Source organism: Python bivittatus, unplaced genomic scaffold, assembly GCF_059951505.1.
Source record: "Python bivittatus isolate LINGU-HERP-01145 unplaced genomic scaffold, Pbiv_v1 ctg000610_np1212, whole genome shotgun sequence".
Taxonomy (NCBI): domain Eukaryota; kingdom Metazoa; phylum Chordata; class Lepidosauria; order Squamata; family Pythonidae; genus Python; species Python bivittatus.
The window spans coordinates 14,773,246-14,796,919 of NW_028277088.1; the positions used below are offsets into that span (position 1 = coordinate 14,773,246).

Consider the following 23,674-nt stretch of genomic DNA (forward strand, 5'->3'; position numbering starts at 1 on the left):
TGAGAATATTGTGGACAGCCAAGAAAACTAACAAATGGATCATCCAACAACTCCACCAGGAGTTCTCAACCAAGGCGCAGATGACCAGGCTCAAATTATCCTACTTCGGAAACATGATGCAAAGACCTGGCTCTCTGGACCCAGCTCTAAGGCTGGGTAGGAAAGAAGAGGCCCACCGGCAGCCAGATGGATGGCCTCAGTTACAGCAGCAACTGGAAGACCTGAAAGAGCAAGCAAGGGGCAGATTGTCGTGGAGAAAATCTATCTATGTCAGTGTTTCTCAACCTTGGCCGCCTGAAGATGGGTGGACTTCAACTCCCAGAATTCCCTAGCCAGCCATGCTTGCTGGGGAATTCTGGAAGTAGAAGTCCACGCATCTTCAAGCGGCCAAGGTCGAGAAACAACGATCTATGCGGTCGCTAGGAGTCGAAATGGCACATAGTCAATCAATGGCTTAGCGCATTGGATTAATCGCTGGCTTGTGACTCGCTGGGGCAAGAGGCAAAGGGGCGACTTGGTGCGCGTGCGCGCCCTCCCGACCGCGGTCAATGTGTCCGCCCTTTGTGAGAGGAGCGCGGCATCTCCGCCCCCGCCCCGAATTACTTTTTCCCGCCTGTTTCCCCCTCCTCCTCCCCCGCCACGTGACGGGGACCTCTGAGGCCGCTCCGCGCGGTGCCCTGCGGCTGACGGGGTGGCGCTTCCCGACGAGCCGCGGCTGGAGAAGGCGAAGCGGGAGAGAGGCGGGGCGAGAGGAGGAGGAAGCCGCGGCTGCCAGTCCTGGAAGCGCCGCGTTGGGGCCGGAGCGGAGCTGCGCCGCGCCAGCCCGGGACTCCGATTTCCGGTAAGGGGCCGCTCTTTCGGCTGAGGAGGGGGCGTCGCCGCCGCCGCCGCTGCCCGCGGCCGCTTCCCGGCGCTGGGGGGCTCCCGCCGTGGCTCGCCGCTTGTTCGCGGGGGATGGAAGGACCAGTGAACGGACTTCCTCGTAGCCTGGCTCTCCGCCCCACCTTTTACACGGTCGCGCCGTTTCCCTCCGGGGTACTTAAAGCGGAGCAACGCTCCCCTTCCCGGTTTTGGGGCGAAGGGCTGTTCCGCGTATTGCCGAGGGTGAGGATGGAGCGCGGAGGAGGTCGGGCTCCCGGAGAAATCCGGACGGCCGTTACGTGGCGGGAGAGAGCTTGCTGTGTTCCTTTCCAGTACGCGGAACTCCCCTTTTTGCCCCACAGTTTGGGAAGCCTGACGGGCGAAGGGAAAGGCTAACGAAATCTGTCGTGCGTGCCGCGTGATATTGCTCGCCTGGGTCTCCATGCTAAGGTCAGCCTCCCCTCAAGTGGAAGTGGTGTCCTGTGGTTATGTAGAACTGCACATTCCATCGTCCCCAGACACTGGTGTCTTGGTCTTGGAGGGTACCAGTTTGGGGAAGGTCGGTGGGTAGCGTTTCGCGCTTTCCTCTGCAGTATTTAATGAGTTAGCATGAAACAGCTTTAACGTCAAACTTCTTTCCGGAAAGTGCGTGCACGTGTGATGTCTTTAAGTTATCTACTGCTTTTGCGGGGCAATTTTTAGGAGACCTTTCTTAACCTTGTATTTTATTTGTATGTGAAGTGATATACACGCACACACATGCACAGACACACACACGCACAGACACACATATTGCTGTCTGGTAATAAATGTGTATGGGAAAGCAGAAAAGTGTCATAGTTTCACTTCCTTCCCACTTGGGCCCAGGCATAATTCTGGATTCTCTTTCTGTGGGTAATACAACCTGTTTCCGGAAATATGTAGAAACTCTGGTGATAAGAGCCTTCACAGTGAGACTGTTTGCCCTGACAGCCAATAGGGGTTTGTGCCCGGAAGTGTTCATGCTTATATTATTTCTGCATGGAGTGGATGCCTTTCTTCAGCCTTTCTTCAATTCCTCTTGACAAATTTTCTGTATGGGGAAAGATTCCAAAATGGAGAAATCTACTTTTGTGTTTCTTGAAAAACATGACTTGAATAGGAAGTTTTTCATTTGTCTTTATATGCAGGTTATTGCACAGAACATGTTGTTTAAGAGCTTTTGTATAGTTGACTATAGTTGATACGCTATTTAAGGATTGCAGTACTGATAGTTAAATGCATAATTCCATGGAAGATAAAGTAAGAAAGCTTTGTGTAGTTTTACGTCACTCCTTAAAATATGTTGTGAAATGTATATGTGGGGGACATCATAGTCATCTGTTTTTAGTAGAAGATCTCAATTCTGCCTTACTGTTTATAAGAAACTTTAAACTTCCCTTTATTTTCTTTAAATACAGCATATTAGCCATACATTTTTGCTAGACATTTAGTAACAAAATATTTGAGAAAGATGCAAATAGATAACAGATCTATATGCTTTTGGATATTGATTTTAAACATTACTTATCATTTAAACATCCTGAGCGTTCAGAAGGTGTCAAATTTAAGTCAGTGATCACCTTCCAAGTTCAAAAGGATTCTTTTTTGAAGAAAGGCCAAGTTGCTGGAGAAGTATGTTGAAGAAGGATTATACTGTTTTTTTCTAACTGGTTTTGACAGTCCATGCTTTCCATCTGTGATTGTTTTATCTTTATGCTCATTTTGAAACTATTTCATATGAAATTGAGTACAAATGAGTCATGCAAGCTGTCAAGTAAAATTCTTATGAAATTTCAGTGTGTAAAATCAATTTCCTTCTAAAAATGTGAAGAGAATGTTGTTATGAAAATCATGGACTTGGCATTGCATAGTGTGTTTGCTTTTCTGTCATGGTGACCAGAAATGTTGCTGTCTTTTCTCCAGATGACTTCTGTGTACTTGATAATTGTCAGAATTTTTTTATCTTAAATGTGGAAAATAATACAGGCCTTTTATCTACATTACTCTTCTGGCTTGCTTGAAATGAGGCTATAGAATGCAGAAAAATCTGCACAAATAAAGTTGTTATGCCGGTGGGGGTGTATTGTGTTCTCATACAATGTGTACCCAGAAGTCGTGGGCTTAATGGAAATGTTCCTAAGATGCTGACAAGTCACAACATAAGAGAAAATGTCTATTGTGTAAAGGCCAGTTCACTGGATTTCACTTCATCTGGCCTTCAGTTGGTAAGATCTTATAACAAGTGAAGATCAAAATGTCTTCCACTACAGCTTCAATGACTAACTTTGTTTGTCTCACAACATCATTAATGTGTTTGTTACAGCTGTAGAGGATAATGCTTGCCAGCACAATAGTCTGCAGCTGAAGAACCATATTATTGTGTTGCCATTGTGTATGTATCTGTGTAACATAAATAGTATCTTTTTTCCAGTCTTTGCTAGACTGAATTTAGACTGAATTTCTAAATTTTATTTAATTGTTTAAGCCTTGGTTAATATTAAGCTCTTTGTAATTTTGATAATTCCCTCAGTTAACTTAATATTATCAACATTATAAAGAGCTTCCAGTAAAGCAGCGAGAATGCAGTGCATCTAAATATGTCATACTTTTATAATTTTCTTTAAAATGGTAAAAAATGTACTTTTTCCTGAAATTTATTATTTTGAAAATTAAAGCGGTAGTGGGGCTTTTATGCTGCTTTTAGACCTTTTATTTCAGACTCCTCATTGACTTGCATTACTGTAGTTTAATACAGTATGACTTTTTAACATCACCATTTTCAGTGACTTATATTTTATATTTGTTCCATAAAAGGAACATATTATATATATTTCTGCTCATTGAATTTAAAATCCCAGAGTACTGATTTTTACAGTGTAGTTCCATACACACTTAAATAAGCCATTATGTGGCTTGTTTGGCTTTACCTTAAAATGTTATATCAACCCAACTATTGTTTGTAAACCATGGTTTATGTCTTAACATAACAATTGATACCACCAAGAGCAGCTACAGCTGCATCACCTGGACCTTGAAGCTAGGAAGGAAGTTGGAGAACCTGGGTGGGTTATTTTCATCCATCTTTCCCATCCATGAAAGAGAATAAGAAAGGGAAAGAATTATATTCCAGGAGAATAAGTGCCTTTGAAAATGGTGAGGAAGAGATTTGATTAAGGAAGAGATTTGATTTCTGGGATCATGTCTTGTTATCTTTATGATGGACTGTTGGCATGGGAAGGATTCCATCTCACCAAGACTCTGGAATATGATTGACCAAAACATGATGAATTTAATTAGGAATTAAATTGAATCCTGTGGGAATTGAAGGCAAAACCTTAGAACTAACAATCTAGTCAAGGACTGGTACACTACAGTAATAACTGGGAAAATAATTAAACTGAGGATTTTAAACTGGTAATAAATAAATAAACAACATTCCCTGTAAAGGTAATGTCTTTGTTATCTGAGCTATGATTTAATAAGTATGACTGAGATCTGATGGGGTGACTCCCATAATTTGAATATAGCAACTGAAGGCTACAACTTATTCAAAAGGAGCAGAAGCAAGAGCAAGGAAGGAGGAGTTGCACTGTATGCTAAAAATATCCACCTCTGCATGAAATCAAAGGGAATAAACTTGGTGGCATTGGTGGTAACATCTGGGTTAATATAAGTGGAAAAGCAGCAAAGTTTGAATCCCACAGCCAGATGGATTGTATCCAGGGGTTTCTGATGGTCTGACTCTCTGTCAATAATCTTTAAGAAATTCTAGAGAATGGGTAAAATATCAGAATGGCAGGGGGTAAATGTCCCTGTCTTCCAAAAGGTGAAAAAGGAAGGATCCAGGAACTGTAGAGCAATGAATCTTCCATTGATTCCTGGGAAAATTCTAGAGCAGATCATAAGGTTGTGTTGTAAACACCTTGAAAGCAGTGCTGGGATTGGCAGAAGTCAGCATGGATTTGTCAAGAACAAAACTTATGAGATTTAACTTATTTAATTTTTGCTTGGGTAACTTGATTAGGTAAGTGAATTTATAGTTACTGGGTAGAGGACCTTTTCTTCCATTGCAACCAAGTTATCCACCCCCCACCCCCAAATGGCTTGGTTCCTATATTTTCCTGGGCTTTTACTATTTCAGTGACTGGATTTGATTTATGCTGATTTTCATTTTGCTACTTTACTTGTTTTATTACTTTTCTCTATTTATTGTAAATCACCCTGGTTAGTTTGTTTGAAAGGCAATAGAAATATAGAATGCAATTTTGTTAAAGAAATGTAATATAAATTGTTTTAAGGCAGTAACCTTGTGAAACATTTTTGAATCTGGTCAGTGCCCAAATAGGAGACTGTCTAGGTATAGATAAATAATGCCTCTCTAGAAATTATGAAGACTCAGATGGCAAGTCCTGATCCATTTATTTTAGCAAAATACTCTATCTGATGGCATATAATAACTCTGATCTTTACCAGTTGCAAAAACACTTTAACTTATTTTGTTTTGGGAAGTTGTCAATATATGTGCAGTACAAGCAGGATGGATACAGATAGAATACATAAAGGAGTATTATGGCATATCTTGCCATATTATCTCATGCAAGTTGTTTCCTGAGTGAGAAGCATAACTAAAAAAATATATTACAATGCATAAGGGTCAGATTGATATAAAAATTGTATTATAGGACTCACATATTCTAGTAATTATTTGCAGTATGCTACATTAATAGAAATAATAGTTTCAGAAAAATAATAGTCACTACTAAACTCCAGAGTGTTAAGGAAACTGAGCGTAAGGTGAAAGACAATATAATTATCTCTTTTCCCCCAAGATTTAGTATTGCCTGGGCTAAATAATTTGTTTATGTAAGAGATTGTCTTGAAATAAAAAATCTGTTCTGTTTTGCTGAGTAAGTAAAACATAGGCTTAATATTTTGTCCTTTGCCAATTAGTGATATACATTTGTGTCCAGAACATTTTTTTAGTGTTTAGTGTATTATGAATCATTAGCCATAAAAATGATAATAGTATACCATTTCAGCAAAATGCATAGATAATAGCTTGCAGGGTTTTGAGTGAATTGGTAATGTAAGAAAAGGTACCATAACTCAATAGTATTTAGTAATTGAGAATCATACTTCTGAAAATTGATTTAATATGTGAGAAAATGTTCTATGCACGTATTTCTTTCTTTCTTAATATCACATATTTTGAATAAATCTGATGTGGATTGCACATTAATCCAGTTCATTGCTGAATTTATTATTATATATGTTAATATTATAAATATTATAAGCAATTCACAGAAGATAAGGATATGTACTGTATTCTACTGTGAAAAATTTCCCACATTTTAGGAATACATTATTTTTAAAAAAAGGACAATTAGGATAGCTATAATATTTTTTACATTTAAATTTAGAGATGTAATTCTATTTTTTCTTCAAATAAAACCATACCACTTTTTAAGGTATGTTAAAATCAGTACTTTTCAGTACTTTTCACCACTTTTTTGTTAAAATCTAGTGTAAGGGAAGTATTGGCTATCAACATCATGTCATAAACGTTTCAGTAAAATTAATCTCCACATAAAGATTAATTACTGTTAAAACTACACCAGATATATATTTATATTTATTTATTTATATTTTAAAGTGCATATTTCAGTGCAGTACTCTGGATTTTTAGAGAAAAATTCAGATAAAAGTAACATGTTAAGTAATAAAACATTTTACTTTTGTTTCCTAAACATAAGTTACATGTGCTAAATCAGGTTTCCATGGGTTTATGACTCTGGAAATTTTTCCAGAAAAATACTTTTTTACCCAGAAAACCCACATCCCCTAATGGGGAGATTTATCTGAAAGATTTGGTAAGTGAATTCATCCAAAGTATGAGATTTGTCATTCTAATAGAGAAATAATCTGCAGATGAAAATTATTATATGATCATACGGTAATATGTGTACATTTTTTTGCAGTTCTGAGAATCAGGAGGAAGAAACACCATGTGGCTTACCTTTCGCCTGGAAACATAGCTTTTTAAAAGAGATGGCTGACAAGACTGGAAAAAACCTTTCAGGTCCACTATACATTGAAGTTGAATATGATTATGAGTATGAAGCAAAAGACAAAAAGATTGTGATAAAACAAGGGGAGAAATACATCTTAATAAAAAAGACTAATGATGACTGGTGGCAGGTCAGAAAGGACGAAAACTCCAAGCCCTTTTATGTGCCAGCACAATATGTTAAAGAAATAACTCGCAAAGCACTAATGCCACCTATTAGGCCATTAGGTGGACTGCCAAACAACTCTCTAAAACTTATGCATGGGTTACAGAGGTCAACAGAAAATGTGAATAAATCTCCAGAGCTTTCCACTTCGGGGAAATCGTATCCAGTTCAAGCTCAGGATGCCAACCAGAATCTGGGACCAAATAATAGCCCAGGTCAGAATACTGGGCTCAGCCTAGAACTTGCCCCAAACAATGGAAAGTTGAATGAGTTACAGTTTGTTAAAGTTTCTAATCAGAACAGGACCTTCTCTGTGTCTCACTTTCATTGTTCGGAATGTATGGAAACTGAAAAGACCAGCTTCTTGCAAGAGCAATCCTGTGATTCTGCAGGTGAAGGCTCAGAAAAAATCCACCAAGATTCAGAATCTGGAGATGATCTCAGCAGCAGTTCCACAGAACAAGTACAGGTAAAATGAGATTCACTGCAGTAAATCACCTGTCCAATAATCCTTTCTCTTGATAGTAAATATGTATGTAATCTAAAATGGCATTCCAAACTTGCTCTATTAGTGGACTACAATAGAGGGTTAGAATAAATATTATTTGTTTGTAGTTAAATAGCTTTTTCTTGGTGATGTTAAGACTTTGGTGTTGGTTTTATATATATAATTATTCTGTAAATTATTATTTCTAGAATTAATCCTTTCTGTGTCCACAATAGGTGCCAATAGTTGACTGATCTTGAAAAGGCTATGCAAGTTCAGCCATGATAATATTTGTACTTGAATGGGAGACAACCAGGGGCTTAGACTTCCAGAATAATACCTTCCAGAAAACAAAGGCTTCTTCCATGTTCTTGGCAAATAAATTACATGGAAATGTCTGTGTAGTCATCAGGATTGATCTCAACGTGAGGAATACTTTAAAAATACTTTCTAAAATGGAGTAATTTAGGAACAGTTATATCAAACCATTATATCAAATATAAAGTATCAGAAGGATCAGCCTAATTGCTAGAAGAGTTAAATGGCAATATAAAAAATGTATGAGTATTGATACTCTTTATATCTGCTATCAACAATGTTAAACTCTGGGCAAGAATAACATCTTTTTTTTGTTGTGATAGTTCTTTCTATTTTATTTCCAGGAGTATGTTTTAAGTTGCATTACTAAATATCCACACAGTGGATGCCATCTGTTTTGGGTTATATCCACCAGTGTCTATGCAGGGAGTAAAAAAAGATGAGATAGTAGTCATGGTAGCATAATCAAAGCTCTGCTCTTTTGTGTGTCCAGTGTGAGGCATGTGTATCGTCTGTTTTGGATATATTAGTGTAGCTAAAGCCTTACATTCAGTGGGTTAATTTTACGACATGACAAGATCAATGATATTTTAATACTAATATCTAGAGCAAGCAGAAATACAGATAGAGGAATTTTGCATTTAAAGTTTGTGGAAGAGTAGTGAGCTGTGGGTAATCACAGCCCCAAGATACCCTACATTTAAAAACCATGTAGCAAGCAACCTGGCTAAGCCAAAATTCAAGCGGAACTACACGTTGCCTTGGCAAGTACATATTCCAGGCATATTCTTTCTGAGGTAATAGAGGGGTGGATATTGATAGGCTGCAGAAGAGGTGCTTCCTGTGCCTACTTGCCTGCAAACACTCCTATGGAGATTCTGTCCCCAGTTTATGCAGCTTTCAGTCTGGAGAACTGACATGGGAAGACAGTTGCACTGCAAATGTTCTTACCTTGTATTAGGGCGGTGCAAAGCGTTTGAAAGAGGTGCTTTGCAATGTGTGGAGATTTCAGGAAAGTGGCTGCGCATGCACATGGAGACATCCAGTATCAGCTTTGGAAGCATCCACACAAGCCTTGAAGAAGAGGTAATTGTCTTAAAACCTTAACTTTCCCAACCTGCATGCCACCAAAAAATAATGGGTGTTTTCCAACGCAGCCGAAGGCCACCAAGTTGGGAAAATGCTAGCCTTATGTGCTCTTAACACATTGGAGTTACAATTACTAGAATTAGCTATGCTGACTGGAAACTGCTTGTGGTGCTTGGGAATTCTAGGAGTTGTATTTCCAACATAGCTGGGTTGTTACTAAATTTTGGAAGGCTACTGTACTATATGTTATTCATTTTTTAAACTGAAAGTAGGAATCGGAAGGAATATAATATTCTTTTATGTAGGGACAAGTTTTCTTTCTGAAGTGGCAGTGACATTCTTTTGAATATGAATCCATTAGAAAATATGTGGCTTACTTTTGAAAATAAAACAAGGCAGCTGTCAGCTAATAACACTACTGGGGCTGTATTTTCCTTAGAACTGCTTTGTTGAACTGGCACCCTCTGAATAATGATGTACCTTTTGTTACAAAAAATATTAATTTAAATTAACCAATCAATGTTGTTGTTCAGTCGTTAAGTCGTGTCCAACTCTTCGTGACCCTATGAACTATATCGCACCAGGCCTTCCTGTCCTTCATTGCCTCCTGGAGTTTGCTCAGTTTCATGCTCATTGCTTCAGTGATGCTATCTAACCATCTCATCCTCTGCCGTCCCCTTCTCCTTTTGCCTTCAATCTTTCCCAGCATCAGGGTCTTTTCCAAAGAGTCCTGTCTATGCATTAGGTGACCAAAGTATCTGAGCTTGAGCTTCATTATCAATCCTTCCAATGAGCAGTCAGGTAACCAATCAATATCCCATGTTTTAAAAAAAGCTAATTAGGTAGTATTAGATGGCACTGGATAACATGAATGTTTTCAAATTCATATATTTGGAGAGAAATTTGAATAGATTTGATAAGCTGATGACAGAAGCTATGGAGCTTTGCACAAAGATTAGCAGTTCGCTTAGAACTGGTTCATATGCATTTCAAGAACTGCTTGGGGAACATTTTAAGAAAAATGAAGAACAAGTCAAAAGCATATGGCAAATAGTTCAAAACATACTCTGATGGAGCAAGTCTGGATGATTCCTTGCCTTAACTACCACATATGTGTGTAATAGCTTGATGATAGCTTTATTGTTTTCTCATCAGTTATGCTAAACATTATCTTCCCCAAATATAAATAGTTACTATTAGTAGAAAGCTGTGTTAATCAGTACAAATACAGACACTGACCTAAATGCAAAGACTGTTCTGTCTTTTCAGTAATTGATCATTGCACAAGCTGTGAAGAGTTACTACAAGACATTATTGCTGTGAAGACTATGTCTTGTTTTGATAAATTTTATATACTAATGATCTTGGAAATAGATGCTTTCCTCTTTTTAACATACACAGATCCATGTAGTTTTGACCAAAGCTGTAACAGTTGAAATAGTTCTTAGAAATATGTTGTGTTTAAATATTTTTTTCTTTTTTTGAGGTTAAATGAATTTTTCTTTTAAAACCTTTTTAAAGTCTCAAAGTGGCACAATGCTCTGGTAATGGCTGCTCTGATTTCTCTCTGTATTTTATTTGTTTTACCATTAAATAGGTGGAAGGAAAGAATTGGTTATAGAAACCTAATCTTTTTCTACCTAAGGGCTGCACTATGTATATGAGCCCTAATTCTGCATTATATTCTGAGGCTTAATGTGTTGGCATTATAGTTATATTTAACTCTAGATCCTTTACAAGGGGGCTTTTCATGTGGCTGTAGCTTGGAGGTAGCTTTGGCTACCTGATGAGTGAGGAGGGACATGGTGTAATACTCCTGTTGATACTCCTGGGTCTTAAAATGGCTTTTGATACTAGTTATCAGGGTACCCCATTGGAGTGCTTGACGAAACAGGCTTTGAAGGCACAGCTGTACGGCAATTCTCTTTCTGTTTCTCTTGTTGCTACTAGAAGTTGGCAATGGGAAAGTACTGTTTGGCTGATTGGGAATTGACCCACAGAGTTTTATCCTGTGTCCTCTTTTGTTGTTGTTTGTGCCTTCAGATCAGTCATAACTTCTGGTGATTGCTTGGACAAGTCCATGCCATTTTCTTGGCAACGTTTTCAGAAGTGGTTTGCCATTGCCTTTTCCTAGGGCTGATAAAGAAAGACTAGCCTAGAGTCACCCAGCTGGTTTCATGCCTAAATCAGGACTAGGACTCACAGTCTCCTGATTTTTAGCCTGCTGCCTTTAACCATTGCACCTAACTGGCTCTATAAAGCTGCTGAAAAGGATCATACAAGGGTTTAGAGCTAGTTGTCATTAGTGTGCTGATAATGCTGAGCTATACTCCGGGTAAAGCTCTGGGTATGAGAAAACAAGACAAGATGGATAGTTCTGGCTCATGTGGAAAACAATGTATTTGTATGATTATAGATTTTCTTCTTGCAGATAATCACACTAAGTGTGCAATGCTTAGATTACCGCAATGTGCTCTACATGGGGCTGCCCTTGAAGAGTATCCAGAAACTTCAGCTGGTGCAAAATGCAGTGGCACAAGCAGTTATGTGTGCTTCTGGAAGAACACATGTTACACCTCTGCTTTGCGAGCTGCATTGGTGTTGATCTTTAAAGCCCTTCATGGCACGGGACTGGGTTACTTGAGGGACCACCTCTCCCTGATTTCATCTGCCCGTCCTACCATATCTGGCAGCGAGGGCATGTTACGGGTTCTGATACCTAGGGAGCTACATTTGGTGGGCCCTAGGCCAAGGCCTTTTCTGCTACGGCACTCACGCTGTGGAACTTTCTTCCCCTGAGGTGAAGTTGGCGTCATCGCTGTTGAGCTTCTGGAAATCCCTCTAGACCTGCTTGTGTCAGAAGGCCTGGGGACCCCAGGGGATGGGTAATCTAGTGAGATGGCTCCATTATTTTTAACATCCCTTTGTCTATTATTTTCTGTTTCACTTGGGTTTTTTTAAAAAATATTTTTAATACTTTTTAATGCATTTATTGATTTTAATCTTATTGTACGCCGCCTAGAGTCGCTTTGATAAAGGGAGATGGGCGGCTAATAAATTGAGTAAATAAAATAAAATAAAATAAATAAATAAATATTTGAGTGATGGCAGGGATGTTAATTGGAGCACTGATATCATGAATGTTCTGGATTCACTAACACCTGAATGATCTTTGTGGTGGTTTTCAGGGCTAGATATCACAGTTTGAACGGTATGCTGCTGCTTGTGAATTTGCAAGATTGGTTCATGGGCTGAGGTCCTTCTGAATCCAGTATTGCTACTAAGCAGCCACATAACATTTGTGGGAGAAGAGGCCTTTTTTCACCTTTGGCTAATAAACCAGATATGCCTTTTCCTGGCGAAAAGTGATTTGGTGCCAGTGATAACACCTACATTTGGTATCCTCAGGTTTTGATTGTTGCATTATGCATTGCATGGGGCAGGACGTGAAGATCTGGAAATTAAATGTGGTAAGAAAATAGCTGCATGATTGCCAGTTAGTTTCTAAACATTTTTTTTTCCAGCATTCTCACTGTGGTTAGGCCAAAGTTACCCGTAAGACCACTTGTCTGCCTTGCACTAATAAATAGATAATATGGCACTTTTTGCAAATCCCACCATGGATACATTTAACATTAACAACTGTGCTATATTACAGAACAGACTGTCAGGGCAGAGGAAGGAGACCCTCTCTTACTGCAATTTAGGAGGGGACTTAAAAATGATCTCATAGTGTTTTATGACTTTTACAGATAATTTTGATGCTGCCAGAGTGATTAGGCATATAAAAATCTCTTAAATAAATTTGCATACCATTCTCATCTTTAATTGTTTTAATACATCTTTGATAACAGTGCACAAGGATATTAATGTTTTTATGATATCAAGTACAATTTGTTCCTATGTCATCTGGTAGATAAATTCCTTCCTATTGAATGTATTTGTGCTTAGAGCCATCACAAATGCTAATTATGATCAAAACTGTTGATGGTGACATATGGCTTTGAGGAACTGAGATGAGAATCATCCTTTACCTTGTATCAAATGGCAGATGGTAATCCCTTCCTGTCACAAATAATATTCTTGATAAAAATGATGGATTTGAAAGCAGAGATTTAAGTACCTGCAGTAATTACTTACCATTGAGTTACTCACTGGATTGCATTCTCTGCACTTTTTGTTTCATTTATTCAATCTGATATTTTTGCTCTCCTGCATTAATCTTACTCCTTTTTTTCCCTCTTTGGATAAAAGAAGGGAGTGTAGATGTTTTTATTTATGACTGTATGTCATGTTTAGCTAAAGGTAAAGTTAGTTACAAAAAGACTCACTACCTGAAAGAAACTAAAGAACTAAGAGACTGTTTGGGGGGTGGGGATGTTAATAACTGTTTTCTGGCTCCTCACAGACAAACCAGCCTGATATTCACATATGTTGGGTAGATAAGTCATGGATAGCTTATTAGCTGCACGTACTCACAGGTTGAGCCAGCAAACACATGGAAGCATGCTCCCTGCTAAGCCAACCATATGCCTTAGTGTAATGGGTGAATTGGCTTAAGGTATTAATGACTTAAAGTAATTAAAAAGTCCGCTTTGTGAGTTCAGTTGGAAATCATGCTAAAAAATGATATTGAATGAAATGCAACCCTCATATATATATTTGTGATTCAGAATTCATATATATGTATATGTATATGTGTATGTATGTATGTATGTGTATGTGTATGTATATATGTTTCCTGGCAAATAGAAGGGGTAGAAATGGAAGCAGTAACAGACTTCATTTATTTGGGCTCCAAGATCACCGCAGACGGAGACTGCAGCCATGAAATTAAAAGACGCTTGCTCCTTGGGAGGAAAGCTATGGCAAGCCTAGATAGCATATTAAAAAGCAGAGACGTCACCTTGCCGACAAAGATCCGCATAGTCAAAGCTATGGTTTTTCCAGTAGTAATGTATGGCTGTGAGAGCTGGACCATAAAAAGGCCGAGCGCCGAAGAATTGATGCCTTTGAACTGTGGTGCTGGAGAAGACTCTTGAGAGTCCCCTGGACTGCTAGGAGGTCAAACCAGTCAATCTTAAAGGAAATCAACCCTGATTGCTCATTGGAAGGATCGATAATGAAGCTCAAGCTCAGATATTTTGGTCACCTAATGCGAAGAGAGATCTCTTTGGAGAAGACCCTGATGCTGGGAAAGATTGAAGGCAAAAGGAGAAGAGGACGGCAGAGGATGAGATGGTTAGATAGCATCACTGAAGCAATGAGCATGAAACTGAGCAAACTCAGGGAGGCAGTGAAGGACAGGAAGGCCTGGCGCAATATGGTTCATGGGGTCACGAAGAGTCGGACACGACTTAACGACTAAACAACAACAAATGTATATATGTATATACATATACAGTGGGGCAAAAAAGTATTTAGTCAGCCACCAATTGTGCAAGTTCTCCCACTTAAAAAGATGAGAGAGGCCTGTAATTTTCATCATAGGTATACCTCAACTATGAGAGACAAAATGGGGGAAAAAATCCAGAAAATCACATTGTCTGATTTTTAAAGAATTTATTTGCAAATCATGGTGGAAAATAAGTATTTGGTCACCTACAAACAAGCAAGATGTCTGGCTCTCACAGACCTGTAACTACTTCTTTAAGAGGCTCCTCTGTCCTCCACTCGTAACCTGTAGTAATGGCACCTGTTTGACCTTGCTATCAGTATAAAAGATACCTGTCCACAACCTCAAACAGTTACACTCCAAACTCCACTATGGCCAAGACCAAAGAGCTGTTGAAGGACACCAGAAACAAAATTGTAGATGTGCACCAGGCTGGGAAGACTGAATCTGCAATAGGCAAGCAGCTTGGTGTGAAGTAATCAACTGTGGGAGCAATAATTAGAAAATGGAAGACATACAAGACCACTGATAATCTCCCTCGATCTGGGGCTCCACGCAAGATCTCACCCTGTGGGGTCAAAATGATCACAAGAACGGTGAGTAAAAATCCCAGAACCACACACGGGGACCTAGTGAATGACCTGCAGAGAGCTGGGACCAAAGTAACAAAGGCTACCATCAGTAACACACTACGCCGCCAGGGACTCAAATCCTGCAGTGCCAGATGTGTCCCCCTGCTTAAGCCAGTACATGTCTGGGCCCGTATGAAGTTTGCTAGAGAGCATTTGGATAATCCAGAAGAGGATTGGGAGAATGTCATATGGTCAGATGAAACCAAAGTAGAACGTTTTGGTCTAAACTCAACTCGTCGTGTTTGGAGGAGAGAGAATGCTGAGTTGCATCCAAAGAACACCATACCTACTGTGAAGCATGGGGGTGGAAACATCATGCTTTGGGGCTGTTTTTCTGCAAAGGGACCAGGACGACTGATCCGTGTAAAGGAAAGAATGAATGGGGCCATGTATCATGAGATTTTGAGTGAACACCTCCTTCCATCAGCAAGGGCATTAAAGATGAAACTTGGCTGGGTCTTTCAGCATGACAATGATCCCAAACACACCGCCCGGGCAACGAAGGAGTGGCTTCGTAAGAAGCATTTCAAGGTCCTGGAGTGGCCTAGCCAGTCTCCAGATCTCAACCCCATGGAAAACCTTTGGAGGGAGTTGAAAGTCCGTGTTGCCCAGCGACAGCCCCCAAACATCACTGCTCTAGAGGAGATCTGCATGGAGGAATGGGCCAAAATACCAGCAACAGTGTGTGAAAACCTTGTGAAGACTTACAGAAAACGTTTGACCTCTGTCATTGCCAGCAAAGGATATATAACAAAGTATTGAGATGAACTTTTGATATTGACCAAATATTTATTTTCCACCATGATTTGCAAATAAATTCTTTAAAAATCAGACAATGTGATTTTCTGGATTTTTCCCCCCATTTTGTCTCTTATAGTTGAGGTATACCTATGATGAAAATTACAGGCCTCTCTCATCTTTTTAAGTGGGAGAACTTGCACAATTAGTGGCTGACTAAATACTTTTTTGCCCCACTGTATATATATGGTTGAAAGTCAGTTAATTATATGGATTTTTTAAAGAAATGCATATTTGCAGAATAACATTAAAATATTTGTTAATTTGTTTTATTGGGTATGATTTATATATCACTCCAAAATTTCATGAAAACTAAAGTTCTTAATGTTTTGTAGCTCAGCATTTGTACTTACCTTTAAAATTAGGTTTTGATTGCCCTTTATGGTATATTGGCCAAAATGTGCCCAAACAACCCTAACCTTTAGCAGATAATTTTACATATGGTACAATAATGACTAAGAATAGTAACTTTCTCTATACTTTCTCTATATTACTAAAAAAGATTATGTGAAATCTGTGATTGACCAAAGCAGTGACGGGTGACAGAAGCCCATATGTAGGCCTCTCTGGTGATGGCCATGGCATACAGAAGGTTGTGACTTCAAATGTAAAATGGTTCCTTTTAACATGAAAACAAAATGGAATAAAAATATGAGCATTAGTCTATTCATGCACATGCATGGAAAAGGAATGAAAAGAAAAGCATGATTTATTTGACTGATTGTCATGAAAGATTGAGAGAATTAGTGAAAGATATTAGGATGAGGGATTCTGAGTCTGCGACATTTCATTATTTGGTAGTATTAAGAATGGATCTAGGTGAAAAATGGACATGGAAGAAAAGGAAAGGAGTAAAAGAAAGTAGAATCAAACTACAAGTAGTCTTTGACTTATGACCATTTGTTTAATGACCGTTTGAAGTTACAGTGGCATTGAAAAGTGACTTACGACTGGTCCTCGTGCTTATGACTGTTGCAGCATCCTGGCGGTCAGGTGATCAAAATACTTACAGTTTTTCCACAAAGTCAAGTATTTGTTGAAATGTTTAATGAAATTAGTGCTTTGAACTTGTGAGAAAGGAAAGAAAATAGACTTTAACAGTTAAACCCATTTTTACTCTCCAATTTAGCAAAAGAAGAGTTAAGGTATTTGGACTGGATTGGTCACCCAATCTTTCCTATGATAATTTTTAATCTTATAGTTTTACTGTCCTTAATCTTTAAAATGTTCTAGTTCCTCTCTAACAGATACAGTACTGCTGTGGGCTGATGTTAAGAGCATATTGGATGCTTATGCAGTGAAGAAAAAAGTCTAACAAGTGTTGTTCTACTGTAAGAAAAAGATGACTAGGTCTTGTTAAATTTGTTTGCAGTAGATTGCAGAAATTTCATTTTACTTCTATGTTTTGCTTGCACAATTAGGCCTAGATACAAACTGGTTATTATTATTGCGTAGCTACACCTGATAGAAAAATGAAATTTGTCTATTTTGTTGTCCAACATTAATCGATTAAATGGATCTACAGTAAGAAAGGCATTTGGAGGGGGAAAACATCAATTAGAGCAGAGAAAAATTATTTGAGGTTGGATGAAAAAAATACTTTAAATATAAGATGTACTTTATATCATTTTTTAATTTTTTTTAATAAATTAATATTCTTCTCCAAAAACAGTATGGTTTAAATAGAATAAAAATATTTTTAAAACAATTGTAATTTATTTCCCCCATATCTTTCATTCTGGTAAAGTGATATTTTACTCACATTTTTGAAAAAAATCTGCCTTAAGGTTGAGCTTTATTATTATAAACAGAGGGAAATGTTCTGTAGACATTAGAATGCAGCAGCTGATTCAGAGACGTATCCTAAATTTCCTGGGATGAGTCACTTCAGTGTACCTGAGAGATCTTACGCATCAGTCTTATGATTTGAGTAAATGAGCTCTGCTAATATGCCTTGTATTTATCAGCTAATATTAGCCTTGTATTTATCAGCTAATATTAGCCTTGTATTACTGCCTTGCATTTGCTGTTGAAAATTTCTCCGCAATTAGGCTTGGTAGGGAATTAATACCTCTTCATCTTCTAAATGTTGTTCAATATTTTAGAATTTCTCATTGTTCATTGTAGGAATCTTAGTTATGGTTGTAAGTTACAGCTTAGTACTATTTGTGGTTAATGAAGACATGGTGCATAGTTAAAAGGAGGAGAAATGTCTGAGCCTAGGAAGTCATAGAATCCTCTCACACTCTAATAGGGGCATTTTGTCTCTCACAAGTTTTTATTAGTAAAGAAAAGAACGAACAAAAATCTTTTAACTTCACAGTTCTCAGGCTCCCAGGATTCTAGTAGAATGCTGTAACATAAATGATAGTGGACAGTGAGAAAACTTTGGATAACCCTCATAGATACGATAAAAATCTGTTTTTTGGCTTACCATAGTATCTCTTGTATGATGCATTGATTGTTTGTGAACCGGGAGAAGAGGAAGGTCATGTATTACTCAGATCAAAGCAATATAACATTAGAAACTGTATTTTCTTATTCCTCTTAGGGAGCAGATGGCCTTGTGAGTGGATTTGTAGACATTTCTAATATGTCCATAAAATGTTAGTTACTCTGTTGATTTCACAATTGGCCCTTGCCACTTGACTGTGAATACTTATGGTTCATAAAATCAAAAGGGATGAGACATAGATGAACACAAAGGGGTGAGCCACAGAAAGTTATATAGCATTGTATTCATGCACAGTTTATTAGAGCACCTTAATTATATATCAATGTGGGCAAGACTGCATAAAAAGTAAACACTTTGCTGTCCCTGTGATTTTAGTATAACAATTTTAAGCGTGTGAGTAAAAGCCTTAGTTAGATCATTGTCAATATTCTAAGGCTGTACCTAACAATTCAGTTTACTTTTAATAAGGGAATATTTGACTTAAAACAGATTTCAGTTATGTTTTAAACTGCACTTATCTTAGTAATTAATATTTTTAAATTAGTCTACCTTTGTTTTAGTTGCTAGATATAGGCTTCAGGTTTTGTTTGCAGGTATGTGTGATCTTTTTACTTCTATGGCTAACTGAAGCAATTTTCTACATTTTCTGTTTCTAAACAGCTTCTTTTATGAACACAGGCATTCATAGATAAATGGAATTCCTACTTCTTTCCATTAAAACTTGAGGTGTGTGTATATGTGTGTAATATCTCTGTAGTGTGCTTAAAAATAAATGTAGAACATTATACTCAGCATCACTGATTTATTCATTAAATTATTAATGCTTCCCTGTAATTGAGCTCAAATCCTAATGACTAATGGAGGCAATCCATGTTGTTTTTTGGCAAAAATATAGAAATAGTTTGCCCCTGACTTCTGTTTTATTTCTGGATAGCTATCCATATTCCATCTTCAGTTACAAACAGTATGACTAAATGAAAAAGAAGCTTTATTCAATGGCTACATTTCCTAACTATTAAAAGTAAAGAAAATATGAATGCTAGTCATAGTCATAAAGTTCAGATTTCCTAAACTGTTAATTTCATAATTTAATCAACGTATTCATGGTTTTACAATAGGAAAGAAATAGGAAACAAAAAAGAAAACTGTCAGTGCAGTATTGGCTTCATTTTTGTTGCATAACACTTAAGACACATGTAGACATCTAAATACTGTAAGATTGTATAATACATTCCATGATGTCCCGAAAGACACCCCATTTATATTGTTTTGCATCTACTATAATAATGTGTCTTTGACAGGATAGGTCAGCTTTACATGATGATTTTGCTGCTGTTTTTGAGGCTGCCAAAAATCCGGTCAGATCGCTGATTCGTCCTTCCCAGTCTTATATATTCTGAGAACAGTAGATCTCCAGGATCTGGGCCCATCAGGGTCATAGTGTGCTCCTCCTGCTGAAGTTAGGGATTCAATCCGGGGCAACATATTTAAGAAAAGATATATGGGCATCTTTCTTAAGCATCAGTAAATAGTATGAAACAATATAGGCAGCAGGTTTTCACTTGCTAAGTAGCAGCAAGGATTTTGTAGATATTCCATGAAATCTATTCAGGCCTTTGTTTATCTTGTCATTTGAGGAAAAGCAAACATGTAGAATAATTAATATTAAAATAATTACATATTTTAATTTGATTATAATTATGCATTTTAATTTGATAAAAGCCTTAATTGACTAATGCTTTCAGTTTAACATCAACAAAATATTTAAAGTCACACACAGACCTGTGTTTAAGTTGTAAGCCATAGATTAATATGTTTCTAATGATACTCTGCCAGTAATGTAAGAGGAGAAAAATTAGCTTTAATCCTATTTTCCAAAGTCACAATTATGTGAAATCATTTGTCTGAATTTGACACAATCTTAGGTATCTTATACTTTATTTTTTGTTTTTGTCTCAGGATTAAATAACTGGGTGCTCTGTCCAGTTGGACAACATTTCCTAAATTTTCTGTAGAAAATTTCAAAAGCAGTTGGATAAATAAAATTTCTCTGACTGTACCGAACTCCATGGTGACATCTGGTGGCATACCTGAGTCTAAAGAAATAATGAACTTCTACCGATAACAAATCTGCATCATTTTATGTTTCATTTTTAAGGTATATACAGTCTGATTCATTGAAAGGCTCCCAAAGATGCTGTTGTGGTTCCAAGGATTTGTCCCACTTGTTTTACACTACGCTGGCTTCAGTTCACATAGCAAAGATGTGACAAGGAGGGTTTTTTTCAGCTGGCTTGTTGCAGAGACTGGTGATGATTAGGCTGAGAGAAAGTCATTGGCCCAAGGTCAACCAGCTCGCTTCTATGCCTAAGAAAAGATTAAAACCTGGGTTTCCCTACTCCTACTGCAGCACTAACCACTATACCATACTAGCTCAGGGTTTTCTCTCCTGGTAATTAGAGAATTATCTGGGGATAGTGCGGATAGCTGTGTTAGCTTCATCCTCTCCTTTGCTCCTTGTCACTCTTTGCTTATAGAGAATAAATATCTGCAAAGCAGTGCTTTTCCTATGCACGTTTTGTTTACTATTTTAGTATGCTGCAGACAGTGCCCAGTGTGTAACAGGCAGCAAAAATAATAAGCTAGCTTATTGTTCATGTCCCTACTGATATGTAGAGCTTAAACACAAGAAGATTAATTAAAATAGAGTTGTTTTTCAGAGCACCACACAGCACCTGTCAGGCTTACCAGGTAGACTAGACAGGAAAAGTGACTAGATGAGCTAATTCTACTGTTAATGTAAGGCTACATTAACAGAATCTTGCAAGTCTGAAAGTACAATTCTCTCCATGTCTCCTTTACACCCTGAGAAATTAGGGAGGGTCTCTTCTGAGCCTCTTGCCCTGCCTACTATCCAGCTGCGGACTATATTGTTTCTTATCTGACTGTTACCTAGGCAGCATCTCTGGGCCCAGTCTCCCAAGGTCATTCCCACATACCATTATAGCACCCTACAAAAGCAGATTTCTGTTCTGTTCTCAAGCTACAACTAGATTTCTGCCTTTAGAATTTATAGCAGTGTTTCTCAGTTTCAGCAACTTTAAGATTCTTTTACAGAACTCCCCACCCATGATGCCTGTATTTTTTCCCACTAGATTTAAGGAATGTAACTTGTTTCTAATTCCCTACATTGCTGCATTTCTGAACTGTGTTTCCTTATTGAAAGCATTCAGTGTCTCACTTGCATGTACTATATATGCCAAATATTTATGCCTGCATTTATTGCCATAAAATTATGATCTTTAAAATTGTACACAATTTGTTTTATCATAGCCAACAACACCACCAAGCCAAGGAAGACCAGATTCACCAGTTTATGCTAACTTGCAAGAACTGAAGATTTCTCAGTCTGCACTCCCACCCGTACCTATAAGTCCTCCAGTCCAAATTAGTGGGGAGTGGGAGACCCATAAGGATATTACAGGACGCTATTACTATTACAACAGAGGAACACAAGAGAGAACCTGGAAACCACCACGCTGGACTCGGGATCCAAGCATAAGTAAAGGAGACTCTTTGAACCAAGTAGATCAAGAGGTAACCTGAGCAGTATGCATAATAATGAACAAAACTTTTATATCTTTGCTGTTTAATAGCCTTTTTTTTTTTTACTATCAACTGTTTAATAGCCTTTTTTTTTACTTTGGCTGTCTGAGGATAGTAGAGTCAAATAAAATGAAATAGATCTTGCGTGCATGACATTTTTAGAGCAAACCTCACTCTTTACTATCATGTTTCTTTTTTTTAAGTTAAAAAAAAATATTTATCTTTAATTGTTAGAATAATGAAATGCAAAGGAAAAAAGTCTACATTACATAGTAAAGTTGAATAGCACAACAAGAAATAACTATTAAGTATAAATAAAAACATTATGGGAAAATTTTCTAGTAACACATTCTCCCCTTCCCTTCTGTTTGTTTTCCCAACTGTTGACTACCACAATTTATACTTTACATTGAACATTAAGATTATTACTAGTACCTATTTGATCCTTTCACTCTTTGCTGTCATTTTTCTTAGATGTAGTATGAACATTCAAGACAATAGACAAGATTGTATGCTATTATTGTAGGCACTTCTTGGTTTTCTTCTTTAACGAAACTGCTGTGATTCTAAAACAATCTGGTAATTTTATATATATATATTTTACTAGATGGACAGCTTCAAAAACAGTAGCTCTAGTTCAAGCATTTTTAGTGCTGTGGTGACTAGTCTGCCTTAACTGTAAATGAAAGATGAGAGGAGCTCCAGTTAACATGAATGGAGGAAAATGATTAAAGAAACCTTCCTACCTAGGCTATTTTTAACTTATTTGTTTATGTATTTCTGTCTCTTCCAAGGATCTCAAGAGTGGCATTAATACAGTTTTCCCTATATTGTTTACAGCATTTTTTGTTTATCATTTGTAAAGTTGGATACATCTAAATACCAATGGCCAATATGTTAAACCTAAATTAACAAAACTTGAAAGGTTTTGTCTGAGAGATGAAGAGATTTACTTTGTAATTATGTTCAGGAAGTTTTGGAATTTCTAGTTATATTGACCTATCCCCTCAAAGCATCTGCTGAGATTTTCATTGTTAAATTTGAATTTTTGAAATAATTTCTAAAAGTTGGATATTAGTGGTACTTGTATTTATTTTTGAAGATCACAATATATAAAACATACTACTTTTTAGTAACGATGTGACAAGTTTTCTTAGACTACATATAAATTGATGCATAGTTACAGTACACATTTGTGAACTCATATATTAACACATAAGCCAGTTTTTTAATATAGTTTTTGTTTAAATCAACTTAGTTAACACATCATAAGAACGTAGGATATTGCCCCATGGTTAGTTAATACACTAAGCCATAATGTGGTTTGTCTAGGTGTAACTTAGTGTGTTGAATGAACCCAGCCAGATTTAGGGCTTAGTGCAGCTTATGAACCCAGCCACATTGTGAATCCTTAGTCTGGAGGTCCTCAAACTTTGCAATCCTGTAATCCCCAAAATGATAAAAAGAAGATATACACCCCATGTCCCAAATAAAACATAACTTTATGGATGTTGGAGTTTGGTAAGAAATACTTTTTAAAAATTAATGTTTATCTCTAATTCCTTTTAAAAGATAGAACCTTACAAATTTATAAAATAAAACTGCTTCACTGCAGATAAGAAAAAAAGCCCAATGACATTTTGAACCATGTTTTTAATGAGAAGGATGAGCTTGCTAAACTTTGCACAACCTTGAAATCTGTGTTTCATTTTAAAGACAGCCACTCTCATTCACCAAGGCCAAGTTACAAAAAGTTGCTTCCTGACCTGAAGTCAGTTT

At 37.5% G+C, this 23,674-nt stretch overlaps 1 protein-coding gene across 1 annotated transcript in view; it reads left to right on the top strand.

Moving 5' to 3' along the window:
- Positions 1–913: 913 nt before the first annotated feature.
- The window catches only part of ARHGAP12 (Rho GTPase activating protein 12), a 50,939-nt gene continuing 28,178 nt past the window's right edge, over positions 914–23,674 (top strand). Inside the window, exons 1-3 of the mRNA XM_088150135.1 lie at positions 914–1,311; positions 6,861–7,584; positions 21,623–21,886. Coding sequence (XP_088006261.1) covers positions 1,304–1,311; positions 6,861–7,584; positions 21,623–21,886 — 996 coding nt within the window. The 5' untranslated portion in view covers positions 914–1,303. The remainder of the gene's footprint in view (positions 1,312–6,860; positions 7,585–21,622; positions 21,887–23,674) is intronic.